The sequence below is a fragment of the Panicum hallii genome, chromosome 2 (assembly GCF_002211085.1).
Source record: "Panicum hallii strain FIL2 chromosome 2, PHallii_v3.1, whole genome shotgun sequence".
Taxonomy (NCBI): domain Eukaryota; kingdom Viridiplantae; phylum Streptophyta; class Magnoliopsida; order Poales; family Poaceae; genus Panicum; species Panicum hallii.
Genome location: NC_038043.1, coordinates 41453702 through 41473164, shown reverse-complemented (window position 1 = coordinate 41473164; position 19463 = coordinate 41453702). Strand labels below are relative to the sequence as shown.

The window sequence follows — 19463 nt, the reverse complement described above, 5'->3', positions numbered from 1 at the left end:
GCCAAACATGGCCCGGGCACCGCGGTTCTGGCGAGGCGGCCCTCGTATCAGCGATGGCCCACATGGCGCCGTGGGGCCCGCAAGTAGGTACTCTCGCCTTGGGCCCACTTGTAGGTACTCTCGCCCTCTGCCCTCGTCACAAACCGGACCCACTCGGTCTTTGCCTCGAACAAAATTCGAAACCCCAAGTGCGCACCAAATTCAAATTCATTCGAAACCGCATAGAACACCAAAACAGCACTACAGAAATTTGATTTAGCAATTTGGCAGGGGCCGCGCGAACGCGTACCCCCCTCTACCACAAATTGTGACATCCACTCTCCCATTTAGGAAGATGGTAAGCCAGTGCTCATCCCAGGTGCAATGGAGGCCACTGACCTAGGCCATGGCTCTTCTTGATCAGCCATCGACCCTGTCCAGGTAAGTGAGTTTTAAGGTGTCCCTTGGCATTGCTTTATGGGCTCCCTAGCTTCTTCCCCTGGTTTCATTAGCCGATGTGGTACTATTTCATCCGCTAAACAGGTGGATTGTCCCTGTTCTATTTGCGCGGGCTTGGCCTATATCTGCAAACTGTCACGGCCCAAGCCATCCCTGCCCAGGCGAGCAGCATGGGCTGTCCTGGCCAGCCCGGTGTGTACGGCCCAGCTCAATGCAGGGAGAAATTCGTTTGAGGGAGCCTGCCGCATACTTGTACACTACAGCTGGCATCTTTTTTATTTTATTTTAGCCTTTTAACCTAAAAATGTAATGATAGAAAATGTATAAGATCTAAATTTTCAATAAGTTGCCATTTTAATCTTGCCAAAGGGATCGGCATTATAACTTCTATCATGACTGGCTAAGCCACGTGACAAGTTGTGCCGTGCCAAACTTATTGGAGCAACCAAAAAGCCAAAAGTCAAGTTTTCCGAAATTTTGGTTTGCACATGCTATCATTAAAATTGTAGATTAACAAGGGCTAAACTGAAAAAAAGTTCCCCTACAGCTCTGCTCCTGATTTTTTTTAGCCCTGATTCTGCAGCTGCAAGGATCCACTACACCGAAATTGAAATTGTCTAAGCTTTGCTACAATGCTCTTGTAGGCAATGGAGGTTTGGACATATCTGTAAGTAAAATTCACTTGGCTAGGGATTAAAGGCACCAAAATATACCTAGAATGGTCAGCTTCTCGTGCAGCTACAAAACATCTATGAATTCTGGCACCACTAAACTCAATTTACATTTCTGTTTAAACATGTTTCAATCAACAAAGACAAAGAAAAACCCAACTGTTGCACTTCTCGCGCACGGTGTGGACCGCTCTCCAGAGAAACTTAGCATAATGGCAATAAAAGAAGAAATAATAAATGGTTTCATCGTTGCTTAAAAAATAACACTGTTTACTCCTTTTCCATTTCCTACCCGCTTAATTGTTCTTCGTTAAAAGTACTCCATTTCCTAATAAAAAGCACTCAATTTTTTCTTAAGAAAGTACAACATATGAAGTTTTGCTTTCAAAGGCAATATCATCTTCCATATTTCTTTATTAGTTATTGCCGTACCCTCATTTTACAAAGGCCCTGTATATTGATTGGTCTGAAAAAAATGCACGCTTTGATGATGGTCCCATCTAAAGTCTAAGCGCATTATTCACCCTGTCATTCAACTAAACAATAACATTTTTTAACTACAAGATTATGCCATGAAACTAGTGTGCTCTTCTCCAATGCTCTACTGAGAGACATTTAAAGGGACCGCACTTAACACCTAGGGCTACCGTTGCATGCCCTTTCTGAACAATATATAATGTGCAAAGACGGATACTGATGCATAATGGCTTCATTACCAGGCCATTTGTCTTCCCAAAACCAAATTCTCTTACTACCATTCCTTCATTTTAAACCTTCTCAGTTGCCACCAAAAATAATGTGAGTCACCTGATTTTTTTGGAGTCCTGAACTCTGATTTTTAAGGTACTTGTTTCTTTAAAGTTTCTGTCATAACTCATAACCCATCCTCATTAAGCTTCTTACTTGGTTCTGAATGTCTGAATTTTGGCTTCACGCCCCTCCTTGTTGGTAGCTTAGGCTGACACAGTGTACTCCACTTATCTAATCCCTTCATCAAAATCGTTGCTTTTAGCATCGGAGAGAAAAAAAATCATTGCTTTTACCAACGTGGCTTCGAGACTAGCATCTTCTGCGTCATACACCGTCGACGTGTGTCGGTCGGCCGGCCGTGACGACAAAAGCAAACTCCATGGCCTCTGCAGAGTGAGCATGTTGGGAGATTGTTTAAGCCCAAGCCTTTTAGGTGACAAAGCCAAGCTGATCGATGCTCGCATTATACAAGCGCCGCGTCCCTTTGCCTGTGCTGTCCGTTCTGTACGTGTACCTGAGCCGGTGAGCTCAACACGCGCAAGTGTATAGGTTGTACTTGCCCTGCCCAAAAGCTCAATGGAGGAGGTGAGACCGGAGCTGGAAAGACCAGCCGTTACCGGCTCCCTCGCCCAATCCTCCACAACCAATCCGTATAGAAATACTTAGCTTTACCTGATCATGCTTATCATTCCGTTTAGTTCATGCTTGGGTACGTTCGTCCTATAAATACGTGATCATCCTCGCATTTCGTCAGATCAGCACGAGCAAATTACTACCCAGCTAGCTTAGCTAGCTAGAAGTGCCATGGTTCTTCGAGTGTGATCGAGCGTCGGTGAGCTGAGCTGTGGGAATGGCGCGGCGTCAGTGGAGCTGGAGCAGCGGCGGCGTCGCGGTGGCGGCCGTGCTCGGATTGCTGTTCGTGCTCTGCGCGGGGCATCCGGTGCCGGGTGGGCACGGCGGTGGCGGGTTCCCGCTGCAGCCGCACTTACTACGAGCACACGTGCCCGCAGGTGCAGGCCATCGTGGCGAAGGCGCACGCGGAGGACCCGCGCATGGCGGCGTCGTCCTTGCTGCGGATGAACTTCCACGACTGCTTCGTGCAGGGGTGCGACGCCTCCGTGCTGCTCGACGCCGACGGCAGCAGCAGGTTTGTCACGGAGAAGCGGTCCAACACCAACAGTGACTCGCTCCGCAGGTTCGAGGTCATCGACGATGAAAGGATCAAGAGAGGGCTGAATTAGGCTCTAACTAATTTTTCTTACCGAAAATAAGATCTACAACCAAGTCTAATCACGCTTAAACCTTATAAAATGTGACTATTCTAATCGTTCTAAGTCAAAAGCAGGTCTGATTACACCTATTCCTAATCCTAAATAGAATGTAAGGACGTAGGGATTTCTATGTAAACAGAGTATCCTATTTCCATAGGCTCGAATGACCCCTTCTCATAATAAGAATGTGCACGGTCTGGTCCGGTATGGAATGAACTTATAATCTGATGATCAGGTTTGCAACATAATTCCAACACTATGCTAGCATGGCAATTCTAGAAATTGAAATTGCGGAAAGTAAATTGTTCAAATTAAAGCAAGGGTTAGAACGTCGATTTTTTCCCGAGGTATCGAAGAGTCGGCACTCTTCCCTAATCCTCGTTGGAGCACCCGTGCAAGGGTATTGCTCCTCCTTGATCTACGCAGGATCAAGTGCTCTCTAACGGATATCCATTCTCCACTCCGGATCGGCGGATTCCAAACCGAGCACAACTTTCTTGGGGCTTCTCACAAGACTCCTTCCTGAGAGCTCACCAAGAACATCACCATCAAGCCGTCTAGGTGATGCCGATCACCAAGAGTAACAAGCAAAGACTTCACTTGACCTGCACAAGATTAAGAGAAAGGGTGGATGCACACTTGCTACTCTGTAAGCATATCCTTAATCTTCAATTAAGAACCTTGCAATATCACTTAGTGCTTCTCTTGCCCTTGACCACCAAATGTGTGTATGAATGATCCCTGGTGCCAAGAGAAGCTCCTTGGAGCTGAAGAGCAAGTATATATAGACCCACTCTAAAGAGTAAGTGCCTCTTCTCCAAGCTTCAAACTTTCTTCTTTAATATTTCGTTTTGCTTCATCTGCAGACGGCAGTAGCATCAGGACCATCTTATGCATGATACTCAATTACTCATGGCATATATGCGCTTATGGTCTCAACTAAGACATAGTAGCAGGTTATAAATTCAATAATTAAGGAGCTATGTGTCCTAACAAGATGTATACAGAATAGTCAAGATTCTCTTGCATGCATTCATACATGCAAAAGCAGATATGCTTGTTCAAGGATGCTGTTTAATGTTGATGGTTGCATCCATCTACAAGATTCAGCTGACATTTAGAAACCAACTTTCTTTTCACATGTCTTGTCTTATGCCCTTTGTTCGTTTACTCGTGAATCCAAATATCAATCTGCATACTGCAGGTTGTAGGTTCCGCTTCAACACTGCAGAAAGATGAACACTGGAACAATCTTGTCGGGAGTGCCAAAGAGCGAAAGAGCTACTTCAAGGTGAGATTGTTATTGCTTCTGTGTTGTTTCTTAGCTTGAAAGAGCAAAGCATCTGGGATGAATCCAAACTGCACATCTTGCAGGTCCCAAAGCCATTCGGCGCATTCTTTGCCGAGGATAACCTGAAGACCATGGTGGTGCAAAAGGATCCTCCTGCAGAGCCCAAAGCTGAAGCGCTGGAGGCGATGAATGAAGAAGCGCACAGGCAGGGCCTCATGATTGTGGATGCTGTCGACGACCAAGCAGATGCAGGGGATGACGACGACGCTGCCCTGGATGTTGATGATGGAGGCGGCGACGACTGATTGTAGGACGCCGTGTGAGCTGTGGCCCCTGGGTACAGCAGTTGTATTAGCGAACTGGTACATATAGAGGATTAGGGTTTTATGGGTGGAGACATGGAGGTTGCTGAGGCTTCAAAACAGAAATTTATCCAATTTTGGGTGGAAGAGATGCCCGGGATGCCTAAGTTACACTACCAACATTACTTGTTAAACATAAATAGTGACAGACACGTTTCTTGTGTACGTTTTCGGTTCTCCACGTGTCATTTATGCACTTCAAAAACCAATTTCCCATGGCTTAGGGGAATACTGCAAGTAATTTTTACGAAGCAGAGTGGCAGCAGTGACGTGCCGCTGCGAATGACCTTAATAAAAGGGTGTCGAGAGACAAGCATCAGCATGCGCGCCCAGAGAGACAAGTAGAGCGCGCCGATGAGGAGTGCCCTCGCTCTCGTGACTTTGTGCATGATGTGGAGGGTGGATGGTGAGATTTTGGGAGGCACTGGAATTCCTGGCAATACACGCTTGACCTGCGCGGCTGCCCATCAGCCCATGATCGTCCGAGGTCCCAGCACTCGAGAAGAATTCTATGATCCCCTTCCTTGCACTGCATTGCTCTGCAGCCAAGGGCAAATCCAGAACAAAATGCTACTGGGGTCAATCAGTTGCAGAATTGTGATTATGAAATAAAAGTTCCGAGGCGACACAAGGGCAGCAAACACGTGCACTGCACATGAGAACCCTGATTATGACTTTAAAAGGGACCTAAGGGTGTGTCCTGCTACAAGCATCAAAATGAGCGCGCGCGCACCAAGGTGAGATGTGAGAGTGCCGATATATGAGAAGTCTCTGGACTCGGGCGAGAGAGGGAGGATGCCCTTTGTGCACGAGGTGATGAGTCCTTGTGGGATTGGGAGGCACTGGAATTCGTGGCTATACAGGTAGTATCCCAGCTTCTGCATAAGTTAATTTTGAGTCCTTTGGTACATGAGCGACCATCAAAAAGTCCAACAGATAATCTCGCTCACGACCATCAAAAAGTGTTCTTCCTCCGGAGCTGAATGCTCAAGCGAGTGGAAGCAATCAACGAGGTCGTTGTCGTAATAAGGCCAAAGTTTATGTCTTTACAAGAGGCTATGCTCGGCAAGCACCACAGCTCCATGTGTTTTTCCATTTCCCCAGGCCCGTAATTTGATCAAATTACATCTCCCTATCTTCATCTTAGCTTGCTAGCTTTGCTTGTACATAGCCCTAGTTAGTAATACAAAGTGATCTCACGAGGGGATTTCTCGTCGCAATTTTCGGCAGCTCCATGTGTTCTTCCGTTTGCCTATATCTGTAATTGGATTGACTTACATCTCTCTCTCTTCACATGGCAAGATGCTTTGTATTTGATTGTTTGTTTCCGTTTTCTGTCAGTGCCTTGCTAGCCTTGCTTGTACATAGCCCTGCTTATTAGTTACTACAATATAAGGATTTACTAGGGTGATTTCTCCCCACATGTTTCGGAAAAAAAAAGTTGTAAGGCAGGAGCTCATGAATGTCGATGATGCCGTCGACCAATAATCAGATGAATGGGATGATGCCATGGCTGCTGATGATCGAGGCGGGGATGATTAATCAATGGTGTGCTATCACCATAGAATTATGGCCTGGGTAGAGCAACATATATATTGGAGAGACTTGAACATAGAGGGGGAAACTTTCTTAGGCTTTGTTTGGATAGGGCGGGATTGGCGGGGTTTGGGGTCGAAACACGGTTAGGTAGGGTAGTGGATCCACGCCGGGATCAAATTCACGTGATGCACTAAAAATGTATTTGGGTGCGCGGGGGTTGTAATGGTTCCACTCCATACCCCGCCAAACCGCCTGACCGTGTTTCATGAAAATAGAAAACTATAGAAAATTGTAGAAAATTGTAGAATAGTGTAGAAGAAGGTGAAAAATTGTAGAAAATTATAGAAATTTATAGAATATTGTAAAAAATTATAGAATAGTGCAGAATATTGTAGAAGAAGGTGAAAAATTGTAGGGAATAGTAGAAAATTGTAGAAATTTTTAGAATATTGTAGAAAATGGTAGAAAATCGTAGAAAATTATAGAATAGTGTAAAATAGTATAGAATATTGTAGAAGAAGGTGAAAAATTGTAGGGAATAGTAGAAAATTGTAGAAAATTATATGTGATGTAAATTTGTTGCGGTACAAGTTCATGTATTTATTATAGAAAATTATTGAATATTGTAGAATATTATAGATATTGCATATTTTGTTCGCACAGGAATCGAAATGAGTCCTATTGATGATAACGAGGAGTTTCTTCACAATGTAATTCATGAAGGTACCAATCACCCACCGTCTCTCAAAAATGATGCACCCGAGGATGACGGCAGCCAGTATCTCAACGATACTAGCGATGGCGATGATGAGCGGAAGAAAATTGCTTAGGAAGAGGTTCAAGATGTGGTATATGAAATTCATGCATTTGTAAACTAACATGGTGTGTGTGTGTGTGTATATATATATATGTATGAATTCTCTACGTATGAAATGCGTATATTAATAGATATTTTTCCAGGCATATAGATCGAGGAAGCCAAAACAAAAATGAGGCTCAAAGAAAAAGATGGCGGGGCTTACCAACATCACCTTATTGAAAGAGGACGGTGAACCAATGGTTCCCAAGAGTGTTGACAGGACATTGGTCAATCAATGTGTTGTCGGTCAAAACCCGCCGGCGGGCAGCGACAGGCAACACGAGGAGCCGGGAGGCTTCCGGGACGGCTGGTGGGCCCCGGTCCCTCGGTCAACGGCCCAGTGATCTGGCGCGCGCCCTGGCTGAGAGTCGCTAGGCGTGCCACCTGACCCTACACCCGATCAGGAAGGTGTGACGTGTCGAACTCCTGCATACACAGACATGCGTATAGATCAATCCGAGCCGTAATCGGCTCATTACCTCCTCCCCGGTATCGGCTATGAAGAGCCGATTGCGTCAATACCGGATCGGATCTTTGGAACAGGCAATACGGAAACTGGTACGTATGTATATATTTAAATAAAACTTGCTTCATAAATGCAATCTAATCCAATCCACAACAACTAAGCCCTCACTACACGATCGGAACATCCTACACGTAATTGAGCCTAACAGATACACAAGAGCATCGACAAAACGATCTAAACAGAGAGCAAGAGAATAACGGAAAGCCGATTCCCAAACAACCTCTATTCAAGCACAAGCCGATACAGAGCATACTACCGGATCATTCAATTCGTTTGTAAGGCCTAATCGTGCACATATTGAACCAAGCTTCTAAATACATAGAAACCAGCCATAACAGATTGGATCTACTGACAATTACGAAACAAGATAAAACCATCATACCCACGATTAAGTACGATGATCAAACATGCGAGAACGATGCATAAAGCACAATGAAAGCACCAAAAGAAAAGATTATTCAACGCATGCTAAGATAAATAACGCTACTCGCCATCCACAAGGCTTCAGCACGAGCAACGTATAAGCGAACAAGCAAGGGTAACGCTACCCCGATCACGCAAGACGTGATCGGGGTCGCGTGGCGCTTACCCGATGAAGAACCCTAAAACAGGGGAGGCGATACGCCGAGAGTTGATGATGATTGATTCTTTTCTCGTTTATTCATGGTACATATTTATAGTCCGTAGACTTGTTCTCTTTAACTAACCCTAACCTAACACAACACGAATCTTAACTGTTTACTCCTAATTTCACGCGGCCTTATGGCCTCCATCTTCCACGCGGGCCCAATTCGCAAGCTTTGTCACGACCGCCTTCCAAGCCCATCTTGCTCCGTGGCCCACTTCTGACCTGGTCAAAATACGGTGATAACACATGCCCCCCTGGTTTCGGTAATAGAAATTCCGAAATCATTACTGCCTTGACCCTTCGTCTTCCGATCCGTACGACCGCGCCCTTTCGGCTCCCGATGGACGTGACTACTCTGCATCGACCTCCTGGGGAACCGTTACGGTGCCGATTCATTTCATCCACTCGTTGGCTTTATAAATTTGTTTCCAGCACCTTCTTTACCCACTTTCCCTCACAACCATCGTCGACTCCCTCTCCTTCCTTCACCATGGCCTCTTCTTCCTCTGCTTCCTCTGTCATCTCCTACGAGTCCGGAACAACACGAGAACCCACTCCAGAATATGACCCAATCGCCGCTTATGAGGTCCGTGCTCCCCTGCATTGGGACGCAGTGGAGTGGGACTTTGATTACCAGTCCGAAGATGACGGCTCTCTGACTGACGGCGAGGATTCCGCTCTCCTCCTCGGAGCCGAGCTGGAGGAAGAGGAGATGATGCCTTTGGGGAGAAGACCTTTCTTTCTCAGAGGAAGGATCCGACTCCCTCTCCTCCGAAGAAGATCCGTGGCAGGTAACTTTCTTTTTGACAGGTATCGGACGACACTTCCGACAGCCGCGGAGGAACCGACGATGATGACGGCTTCACCCAGTGGCAGCGATGGGAACGACGCTGACGATGATGGCGACGACGGTAGCAGCCAGCAGCGGCGCCAGCATCGCTCCACCGTCCAAGCGCCACAAAGCCTCTGATGTGCACTGGTGGTAGATTGTAGTACCCTGTTAGGTTGTTTCCAGGAGTAGCTAGTTCCTCTTTTGTTCTTGCTGACTTGCCATGAATACAATCTGCTTTGTTTAATCCCTCTTATTATGCAACCAATTCATTCAAGAGCCGATGGCATCGCATCGGCTTTAAGGTATACACCCCGGATCTGAACCGCTCTTCAATTTACTTTACCTTCTGCAGTCAATCCGCGCAAACCTTACAGGCCGATTCCGATCCCCTTTTCGCTCGCAAACCCTAGCCGCAGATCTCCCCTAGTCCTTGAGACACACGCTCGATCTTGCGCCGCCACCCTAGATTCATTCTCCAAGGTTTCGATCCACGTCTCCCGATGGCGGGATCCTCGCGCACCGCCGCCGCCGCCTTTGGTCTGAAGGTAAACTCCGACCCCATTAATCTAACCTAGCATCCGCACATTTTTTACTGCGCCGTTAAATGACTTTTCCCCCGGCGATTTTTGGGGTTTTTCAGGCTTCCGATATCTTCTTGCCACATCCTTCCTCCCCCGATTCCTTTTGCCTTGGACCTCGCTCTTACGAAAAACCCATAGATCTGATCTCGTGTGAGGCCAACCGAATCCCTTTGTGAGCCAGAATGTAGACCTAGAATTTGGTCGGATAGCCTCCGCGCCTGGCCAAACCCTCCTGAAGGCTGGATGGCTTGGTACAATAGGGTAGCGAACACCTACCAGCCCTTGTGGGAATCAATTGGAATAGCCGATGCCCTGTCTTTATCACTCTCTCCTCTTGAGAAAGATGAAAACCTTCTGAAGACCATCGGCTATTTCTGGTCTGATGCCTTGAATTGTTTCCTTTCGGACATAGCCCATTAACCCAACACTGTTAGATGTTGTGATGATTACTGGCCTAAACATATCTTCAGCCTGCCCTTCTGCTTACAGCCTCCATGTGGTTCCTTACAAATTATCTTCGAAAACTGAATGCACCAACTGGAGCACATACCTGAGCCAACACCAGAAGAGCAAAGGCCCTGTGTCGGAAAAGGAGCATACGGCCTTTCTGAACTTATGGCTTGAACACTTCCTTTTCTGTGGTCCTTCCCTTGCCCCGACCAAAAACTATCTTTCCTTGGCTTATGAACTGGCCAAAGGTCAACCATTGGCCTCGGCAAACTATTTCTAGGGGAACTCTACCGTTATCTTCATCTGATGACTTCCAGCCTCCTTACCCAGAAGAAGATTAGAACCGGTGGCCCGTGGTGGTTCATTCAATTGTGGGCTCGTCTTTACTTCCACAATTCTGATCCTGATTTCCCTTCCTTGGTCGGTAATTCCTTCCCTGATCTGAGTGGGAGACAAATTAGATGTACTAGCTTTGGGCAGGCCTATACAGTCTCCCTGGCGGGAAACTGAATCCCCCAGATGCTTCCCGTTGGTTCAAGATTTTCTATAAAGGCCTCGCCAACCCGGACTTCCTTCCTTATGCCGACTCTGAGCTCTTTGAGAACCCAGCTACCTTCCGTTTGGCTGATATTGCCGATGATGCTGACACCAGGCATCTTTATTCCATCATGGTTCGGCCTTGCCTTCTCCCAGTCGGCATGAGCACCTCTAACCGGATTCTTAAACCCGGTTATGAGTTTTACCAGCCGGTCATAGCGGCCCGGCAATTTGGCCTTGCGCAAGTACCTCCCCACCTCCTTCTCCACCTGCTAACATCCAGCAGGGTAGACCTCCCCGACGCTCTAACCGCCCAGAGGTGCTACAGTCTGTTCACAGACCTTCCCTGTCCGTTCCTGCCAACTTCACCTTCACCTTCTCGGCTGTTGACTTCGATGGATGGTGGACGATGTGGAAAACTCATGTTTTCCGAGGAGCTCTGGGTCCGCTGCTTCAACAGATCGACCCTGAATATGACATCCCTGATGGAGAGGTACCCCCTTTCTGGACTAGCATTCTTTCTTTAATTGCGTTGGATCCTTCCTGAATCCACCTTACTGCTGCAGCGAGAAGATGGCCCCGAGCCACTAAACGAGGATGGGTCGCTTTTTTGCTTCCGGGCGGTCGCTCCCGTGGTTCTTTTCGGCAGGAACGCACCCCCTCCCTCGAAGAGTGTAATGCAGATCCAGCCAAGCACCGCCAAGTTGACCCCCAAGCGGAAACGGCTTTCTGAGGCTGCTGCCCCCCGGGTCTGTGCTAAGACGAGAAAGACCCTTGTCAGAAAGGTCCGGAAGGGAACCGCGCCGTCTTCTCCCAATCCACCACCTCCAGTCGCCGACCAGGTTCGGCCCCTCTTTCCTCTTCGCAATCGGGTTTTGTTCATCCCCCTTTTAGTGACACTCTCTTTTCCTGCAGCCTGCTGTTGTAGAAGTCTCCAGCGGGGAGGAACCTCCATGTCAGAAAGGTTCGTCTGTGGAGACGCCAGAGGACGTGGACGTACCCATCAGGGCCTTGATCACCCTTTGCAATCCTGGTGTGACAGACTCGGAAGGCCCTTCTGCATCGGCTGCTGCCCCAACTGCTTCGCTAGGTCTGCAAGTCATTGACTCCTGTCTGGAAGGGCCCTTCCCCGCCTCGGCTATCGCTGATTCCCCTGCACGAGAGGTACGCCAACGGAGCCGATCGCCGTTTCATCGGCTGTTGCTGATTCCCCTGCACGAGAGGTACGCCCAACGGAGCCGATCGCCGTTTCATCGGCTGTTGCTTCTGTAAAGCCGACTGCTGCTCCATCGGCTGTCGCTCCTCCCTCTGGAGGCGCAATCCATGCGGCCTCTGCCGCCACCGCTCATTCCTCGGGAGGGACACCCTCCCGGGAGCCGATCACCCCTTCGTTGGCCATCGTGCTTCCTCCTCGAGACAGGTACATTTTCTCTCTGTAACTATTTTGGTTTTTTTTTTTTCGTAACGCCTGTCTCACTCTCTTCTCCTTCAGAACCTGGATCTTTCAGAGCTCCTTGCGTTTGACCCTGCCACGATTGGGTCAACCATACTGGAGGCCGATGATTCTTCCTCAGGCCCAACCAGCGCTGCCGATCAACTTCTCCGTGTGAAGGACCTTCTATCGGGCCTATCTCTGCTTTGATCCAGGATTCTAGTGCAATCAAGCAGATCCTCGACGAGGTTAGCTCCCAGCTCCCTGTCAGCCTCCAGGTCAAACTTTTGCCAGCAGGGTACCTTTCTTCCTTTCAAGCGAAAGTAGCAGAGGCTCGCCGCAGGATCGAGACCCGGCGTTCCCAATCGCTCCTGAGGACCATTATCGCCGAAATGTGTCAGTCGATCAACAAGAAGAAAGCCGCACTCGACGCCAAGATCGATACATCTGCTTCCGCCCATCGGCTCCACCTCTTGGAGAAAGAATTGGAAGACCTTGAAGCTAGGGTCCAGGCCACCAAACAGCGCATCCAAGAGGAGAAGAATCTCATCGCGGGTTCCAAGCAGGAGGCAGAAATCCTAACCACTGAACTGAAGACGGACTTGGCCCAGCTGAACAGCTTGAACAAACAGGTGGTGCCGGGGGCGGACGAAGAGGACGAAGCAGTACTTGATGAGGTTGACCGCATCCGTCTTGATGCTATCGCCGCTATCGACGCCTTCCTTCTGCAGCCTTATCCGAGATAAACCTTGTGTTTGTGTGGTAAACCTGTGGTGTTTTTTATGTAGCGAATCTAAAGTCGATGGTGGCACATCGGCTGTTTGGTAACCTGTGACTTCTGATTACCATAAGCACAATTCTAGAGCCGGTGGCACCGCATCGGCTGTTCTAATCTGATCGGGTCGATCGATACTTGTTGTTCTTTCTTCGTCTCCTATAATGCCGACACCGATCCTCGTCGACTCGGCCTTTGCCCCCCTACTTAGCTTGCTGGTCGCATCGGCTTCATTGTTCATCAGCCCACATACTTGGGAAGTACCTCTTAAGGTGTTGGCCATTGACTGCTACTGGGAATTTAACGCCGTCCAATTCTTCAAGCATGTACGCATTCCCTGGTAGGACCTGGTCGACCCTGTACGGCCCATGCCAATTTGGAGACCATTTGCCATAAGCCGCGTCTTTAGTTCCCAATGGCAATACTGCTTCCCAAACCAAATCTCCCACCTGAAACTCCTTCGGCTTAACCTTTTTATTATATGCGCGGGCCACCTTAGCCTTATTTTCCTTGATCTTCTCTAGTGACCATAGCCTGAGTTCCGTGAGATCTTCCACATTGTCGCTCATCAGGGTAGCATACTCTTCAGCGGACAAATCATTCTGGAATTCTACACGCCTTGATCCGGCCGTAACCTCCCACGGCAACACGGCCTCCTGCCCGTAGACCAAGTGGTAAGGAGAAGTTTTTGTCGCTCCGTGACATGATATGCGGTATGCCCAAAGTGCTTCTGATAGGACCTCGTGCCAACGTCTAGGGTACTCATCAATCTTCCTTTTGATCAACTTGATAAGACTCTGGTTGGACGCTTCGGCTTGTCCATTTGCCTGAGCATAATATGGAGACGATCTAATCAACTTGATTCCCATATCAGCAGCAAACTTCTTGAATTCTTCTGAAATGAAAACCGAGCCACCATCCGTTGTAATAGTCTGTGGAATTCCGAATCTGTGAATGACGTGCTCTTTGACAAACTGAATAACGTCCCTGGACGTCACTGACTTCATCGGAACCGCTTCCACCCATTTGGTGAAATAATCTGTGATAGCTAGGATGAACTGATGACCCTTGCTAGATGGGGGATTAATTTTGCCGATCATGTCCATACCCCAGCCTCTGAACGGCCATGGTTTAATGATGGGGTTCATAACGGACGCTGGTACCATCTGGATTTTTCCAAACCTCTGACATGCCTGACACCCTTTATAGTATTTAAAGCAATCTTCAAGCATGGTGGGCCAGTAATATCCTGATCGCCTAATCAGCCATTTCATTTTGTGTGCCGATTGATGGGTTCCACACGTTCCTTCATGAACTTCATGCAGGAGCCGATTGGACTCCACTGGCCCCAAACACTTAAGCAGTAACCCCTCTAAGGTCCTGTAGAACATATCATCCCCTATGAGAACATACTTCATAGCTTTGTATCGTATCCTCTTGGGTGCCCCCCGAGCCGAATCCTTCAAGTAATTGAAGATATCGGCTCTCCAATCTCCCTGGTCCAGGAAGTATACCTGATGAACTGACCCATCGGCTTTGTACCCTGAAGCCAGCTGTGCTAGATCATTAGCTTCGGCATTCCGAGCCCTGGGTATCCAATAAAAATTAATGTATCTGAACTGGGCTATTAGCTCCTGGCATTGGACCCACATTGGGAACAGCAGTTCGCTTTCGCACCTGTATTCTTCTGTAAGCTGGGAAACTACCAATTTTGAATCCCCAAAAACTTCCACTGCTTCAGCTCCGGCCTCTAAGAGCAATTCCATACCTTTCCGTACCGCCTCATATTCTGCAAGATTATTGGTACAGGCGACAGGTAATCTGATCGAAAAAGAATACGTTGCCCCCGAGGCGATACCAGTAAGATGCCGATGCCGCATCCATCCCCACAAACTGACCCGTCGAAGTACATGGCCCAGGCTCGTATAGAAAGTGCTGCGATATTGGTGTTAACCCTCTCTGCAATAAGATCCGCTAACGCCTGCCCTTTAACTGCTTTCGCAGGTTGATATCGGATATCGAATTCTGATAACGCGAACATCCACTTCCCCAATCGGCCTTTCAAAACAGGAGCCGATAACATATGTTTTATGACATCCGATTTGCAGATGACGACCACTTCAGCCGATAGCAGGATATGACGAAGCTTGGTGCACGTAAAGAATAAACATAAACAAAGTTTTTCCATGTCGGGGTACCTTGTTTCCGCATCCAACAATCTTCTGCTGAGATAAAAGACCACCTTTTCTTTGCCATCATACAATTGTACCACCACTGAAGCAATAGAAGTGTTGCCCACTGATAGATATATATGAAACGGTCTATCCTGTTGTGGTGGCACCAGCACAGGCGGCTTCGACAAATATTCTTTGATTTCCTCAAATGCCCGCTGTTGGTCTGCCCCCAGCGGAACTCGTCAGTCGTTCTAGTCTTGACTAACTCCATAAAAGGCTCGATCCGTCCAGACAAATTAGAAATAAATCTCCTGACAAAGTTAATCTTACCAATGAGCTGCTGGAGCTCTTTCTTGGTGGTGGGTGGCACCATGGTGCGTACGGCTTCCTAACTTTTTAGGCCAATCTCTATCCCTCTTTCATGAACCAGAAATCCCAGGAACTGCCCAGCCGACACACCAAAAGCACACTTCTTTGGGTTCATCCGGAGTCCAAACTTTCTAGTTCGTTCCAGAACCCGCCGCAGGTCGTCTAAATGTCCCTCGACCGATGCTGACTTTACCACAACGTCGTCGATATAAATTTCTACTAGATTACCGATCAGATCATGGAAGATATGGTTCATAGCCCGCTGATTTGTAGCACCAGCATTCTTCAAGCCGAAAGTCATAACCACGTACTCGAACAAACCCACGGCTCCAGGCACTCTGAACGCAGTCTTGTGTATATCTTCAGGGGCCATGAAGATTTGATTATATCCGGCATTACCATCCATAAAACTCAAAATCTTATGACCGGCGGCAGCGTTGATTAATGTCTCTGCAATGGGCATCGGGTATTCGTCTTTTGGAGTGGCCCTATTAAGATCCCTGAAGTCCACGCACACCCTCCATCGGCCATCTTTCTTCTGTACGGGCACGACGCTCGAAATCCATTCGGCGTACCTGCAAGTCCTGATAAATCCGGCTTCCAGCATCTTTTCTATTTCTTTCTTCACCTCGACCAGAACTTCGGCTTTCATCTGTCGTGCTCGTTGCTGGAACGGCCGAAACCCGCTCTTGAGGGGAAGCCGATGCTCTACTATTTTCCTATCTAGTCCAGGCATCTCTATGTAATCCCAGGCGAAGCAATCGGCGTATCCCTTTAGCAATGCTATCATCGGCTCTCGTAGTGCTGGGTGTAACTTCCTACTTATGAAGGTTGGCCGTGGCTTATCCCCAGGACCGATATCTATCTCCTCAAGTTCATCAGCCGATGTGAAATCATACCCTAACTTCCCTTCTTCTTCCATTAGATCGACATTGCAAATGGAGAAAGGACACAGCATAAAAAAACTCGGCCGATCGTTAAAATCGGCCGTTCCACACATCCCCTTATTTTCCAAGTTTTTGTACGAAGAACAGGGCCGGCTGTTAATGCTGGCCATTTTATAACACCTACGAAACACATTTATATTTACAACTTCGATCCTTTGGGGCCGATTGCAAGAACCGGCCTTTACGACTCCACTACCTCGTGTTGCCTCCTTTTCCTTTACTCTGTGAGGCCGGTGGATAAGACCAGCCTTACTCCGTTTTTTGTAGCTTCGATGCGATCACACCCTTCCAGGCTCATTCCTGAAATCGGCTCTTGATCTTCCGCATCCCAAATGCTCATGGCCGCATGTGAAATTTCGATCGAGTCGTCTGCCTGGACCACTTCCACCTCATCTCCGTCCCATTGGATCAAACATTGATGCATCGTGGAAGGGATGCAGCAATTGGTGTGGATCCAATCCCTACCAAGTAAGACATTGTAGGTGCTCTTGCTGTTGACGACGAAGAACGATGTCGGGACAGTTTTGTTTCCGACGGTGAGATCCACACTAGGGACACCTTGGGCTTCTGAAGTCTGGCCGTTAAAATCACTTAGGGTGACATTGGTCTTGATCAAGTCTGCGGTGGACCGCCCCAAACGGCGCAGGACTGAGTATGGCATAATGTTGACCGCCGCTCCCGTATCCACCAACATCTTATTCACGGGCTGACCGTTAATAAACCCCTTAAGATATAAAGCTTTCAGGTGTTTGTAATTCTTAGCTTGTGGCTTCTCGAATATCACTGGCCGAGGTCCCAAATCAAGTTGGGCCACCGACGGCTCTTCCTGGGGCCTCGCATGGAACTCTGCAGGAAGCACAAAAACCATGTGTGCATCAGCCGATACCTTCTTATCGGCTTTCGTTGACTTGGGTCGCCACTCCTTCCGGGGCGGGCGCGACTCCTTTTCCTGCACATAGTTAACTTGTTCTGCCAAATCTGGTCGTGCCTTCCTTAAAGTCTCGATGTACTTAGCTTCGGCCTCCTCCAAGCTACGCAGCCGTTGAACCCTGCGCTTCTGGGAACGACTAAGTCCATCGGGACACCAACGAGGACGATGATACCTGTCTTCCTCTTCATCTTCCATTTGTGATGACCGAACCCGCGCTTGCCGGATTGGGGCAGGTCTTATCCGCTGGAAAACCGAATCCCTTGCTTCCGGTTTCCTTGGTCCACACTCTGGGCAATCCTTGATTGTAGGCAATCGGCTCATACCTGAATCCCAACAGTACCTGAAGAACGGGCAGTGCCAATGATCGCGGGCTTCTTCGTGCTTCCTCAGGCGCTTCCCGGTTCGGCGCTCATACTCCTCTTCCTCAGACTCCCGATGGAGGCGCTGCTGGTACTGGTATTCGTACTTCCTGAGAAGATCAGAAGAAATTGGCCGTTGGTTCCTTACGTACCTTACTTGCCTTTCTGTAACATATTCACTCTTTTTATTTTGGAGCCGATTGCTTGAATCGGCCTCTCCATCTCCAATCTGGCGGCATGGTGCCACCCCCGCCATGTTGATGCCCAGTGCGAAATTGAGTTGTCGCCTTGCCGTCCGATCGTTACTTTCCACCATATTGACACCAGGGAATGGCTGAGTGTCGACTTTCATAGCGGTCTGTCCCAATATCAATCGGCCCTGCTCAATAGCCGATTGGATCTGCCGACGGAGCTCCTTACAATCGCTTGTGCTGTGGGTAAAGGAATCATGCCATTTGCAATATGATCTTCCCTTCAAATCTTGCGCCGTAGGGGGTTTGTGACCTTCTGGAAACTTCAACTGTTTTTCCTTCAGCAATAAATCAAAAATTTGTTCCACTTTACTTACATCGAAATCAAACCCCTTTGCCGGTCCTATTTGCTTTACCCACTTGCACGATACGGGATTTGCACCTCGAGCCCATTCTGCGACTGATACTTCCGCTTCTTCCCCGGAGTCATCGGCTTCTTCAGTATCAGCTAGCGCCACTTGGCGCTTAAACTTTTCCTGGTACAGCTCAGGGTGACGCTGCTCATACATCGTCAACTTCTGGACCAGATGTGCCAGTGAAGTAAATTCCAATTGAAAAGCCAGATCTCTAATCGGCTTCAATAACCCTAGAGATGCCAATTCCACAGCTTCCTTTTCTGGGATCCGTGTTGAATAACACCTATTTTTCATCTCCCTGAAGCGTCGAATGAATTCCGCCACAGTTTCTCCACGCTTCTGTCGCATTTGGGCCAGATCGGCAATCCCTGCGTCTGCGGCTTCTGAGTGATACTGAATATGAAATTGTTCTTCCAACTGTTTCCACGTACGGATGGAGTCAGGACCCAATGACGTATACCACCCGAAGGCCGATCCCGTAAGCGATTGTGAGAAGAACCTTACTCGTAGCGGATCCGACACAGAAATCATACCTAATTGTGCCAAATATCGGCTCACGTGTTCGATAGAACTAGCACCTTCTGCCCCACTGAATTTGGTAAACTCGGGGAGCCGATATTTGGGTGGCAATGGAATTAGGTCATAATCACTCGGATACGACTTTGTATAGCCGATCGCTCTCCTTTTTGGCAAAATACCAAACTGATCCCTCAGGATAGCACCAATCTGTTCCGCTGTTTGTAATCCGGGGGCCGAGTGCACACTATCATGACTCGGCCCTGTAGCATAGGTTGCTAACCAAGCTTGCTTATCCGCGTCAGCTCCAGGAACCCCTCCAGCTACTTTCTGTGAGAGATGCATTGGGTTATTGCTATCCGGGATGTATGCGCACATGTAACCATGTGGGATTTCCTTGGGCGGTTCGCTGAAGAACTGGTGGTCTGTAGGATCACCTCCCACTTTGTAAACCACGTAAGCTGGAGCACCATGTGATTCCGCTGCTGCAAGCGCATAAGGCAAAGGAGGCCTAGTCTGGAACGGCAACTCTCCCTTATGGCTTCCCAGAGCGGGCCCAGTCGGAGAATGTTGATGCTTCATTATTTCTTGGACCACCCGTAAAGCCACACGCTCAAA

General features: G+C 48.2%; 1 protein-coding gene and 1 non-coding gene across 4 annotated transcripts; one reads left to right on the top strand and one right to left on the bottom strand.

Moving 5' to 3' along the window:
- Positions 1 to 266: 266 nt before the first annotated feature.
- Positions 267 to 428, bottom strand: LOC112883640. The gene has a single exon (XR_003226894.1). It is a non-coding gene; the product is annotated as a U1 spliceosomal RNA (small nuclear RNA).
- A 2214-nt stretch (positions 429 to 2642) lies between these two features.
- On the top strand, positions 2643 to 4927 carry LOC112882713 (probable helicase MAGATAMA 3). 3 transcript variants are annotated; one of them, XR_003226700.1, is made up of 4 exons: positions 2643 to 3779; positions 3888 to 3932; positions 4335 to 4421; positions 4505 to 4927. XR_003226700.1 is itself a non-coding variant. In XM_025947831.1 (3 exons), the coding sequence occupies exons 1-3, from the start codon at positions 3762 to 3764 to the stop codon at positions 4724 to 4726; spliced, it is 300 nt and encodes a 99-aa protein (XP_025803616.1). In that variant the 5' UTR covers positions 2643 to 3761; the 3' UTR covers positions 4727 to 4927. The 3 variants fall into 3 exon arrangements, 1 of the variants encoding a protein (XP_025803616.1); XR_003226699.1 differs by having other exon boundaries at positions 2643 to 3932; XM_025947831.1 differs by lacking the exon at positions 3888 to 3932 and having other exon boundaries at positions 4362 to 4421.
- Positions 4928 to 19463: the final 14536 nt, after the last annotated feature.

Coding starts and splice junctions, on each gene's coding strand:
- LOC112882713 (XM_025947831.1), top strand. Junction 4,422..4,504: donor AGCGAAAGAGCTACTTCAAG/GTGAGATTGTTA, acceptor CACATCTTGCAG/GTCCCAAAGCCATTCGGCGC.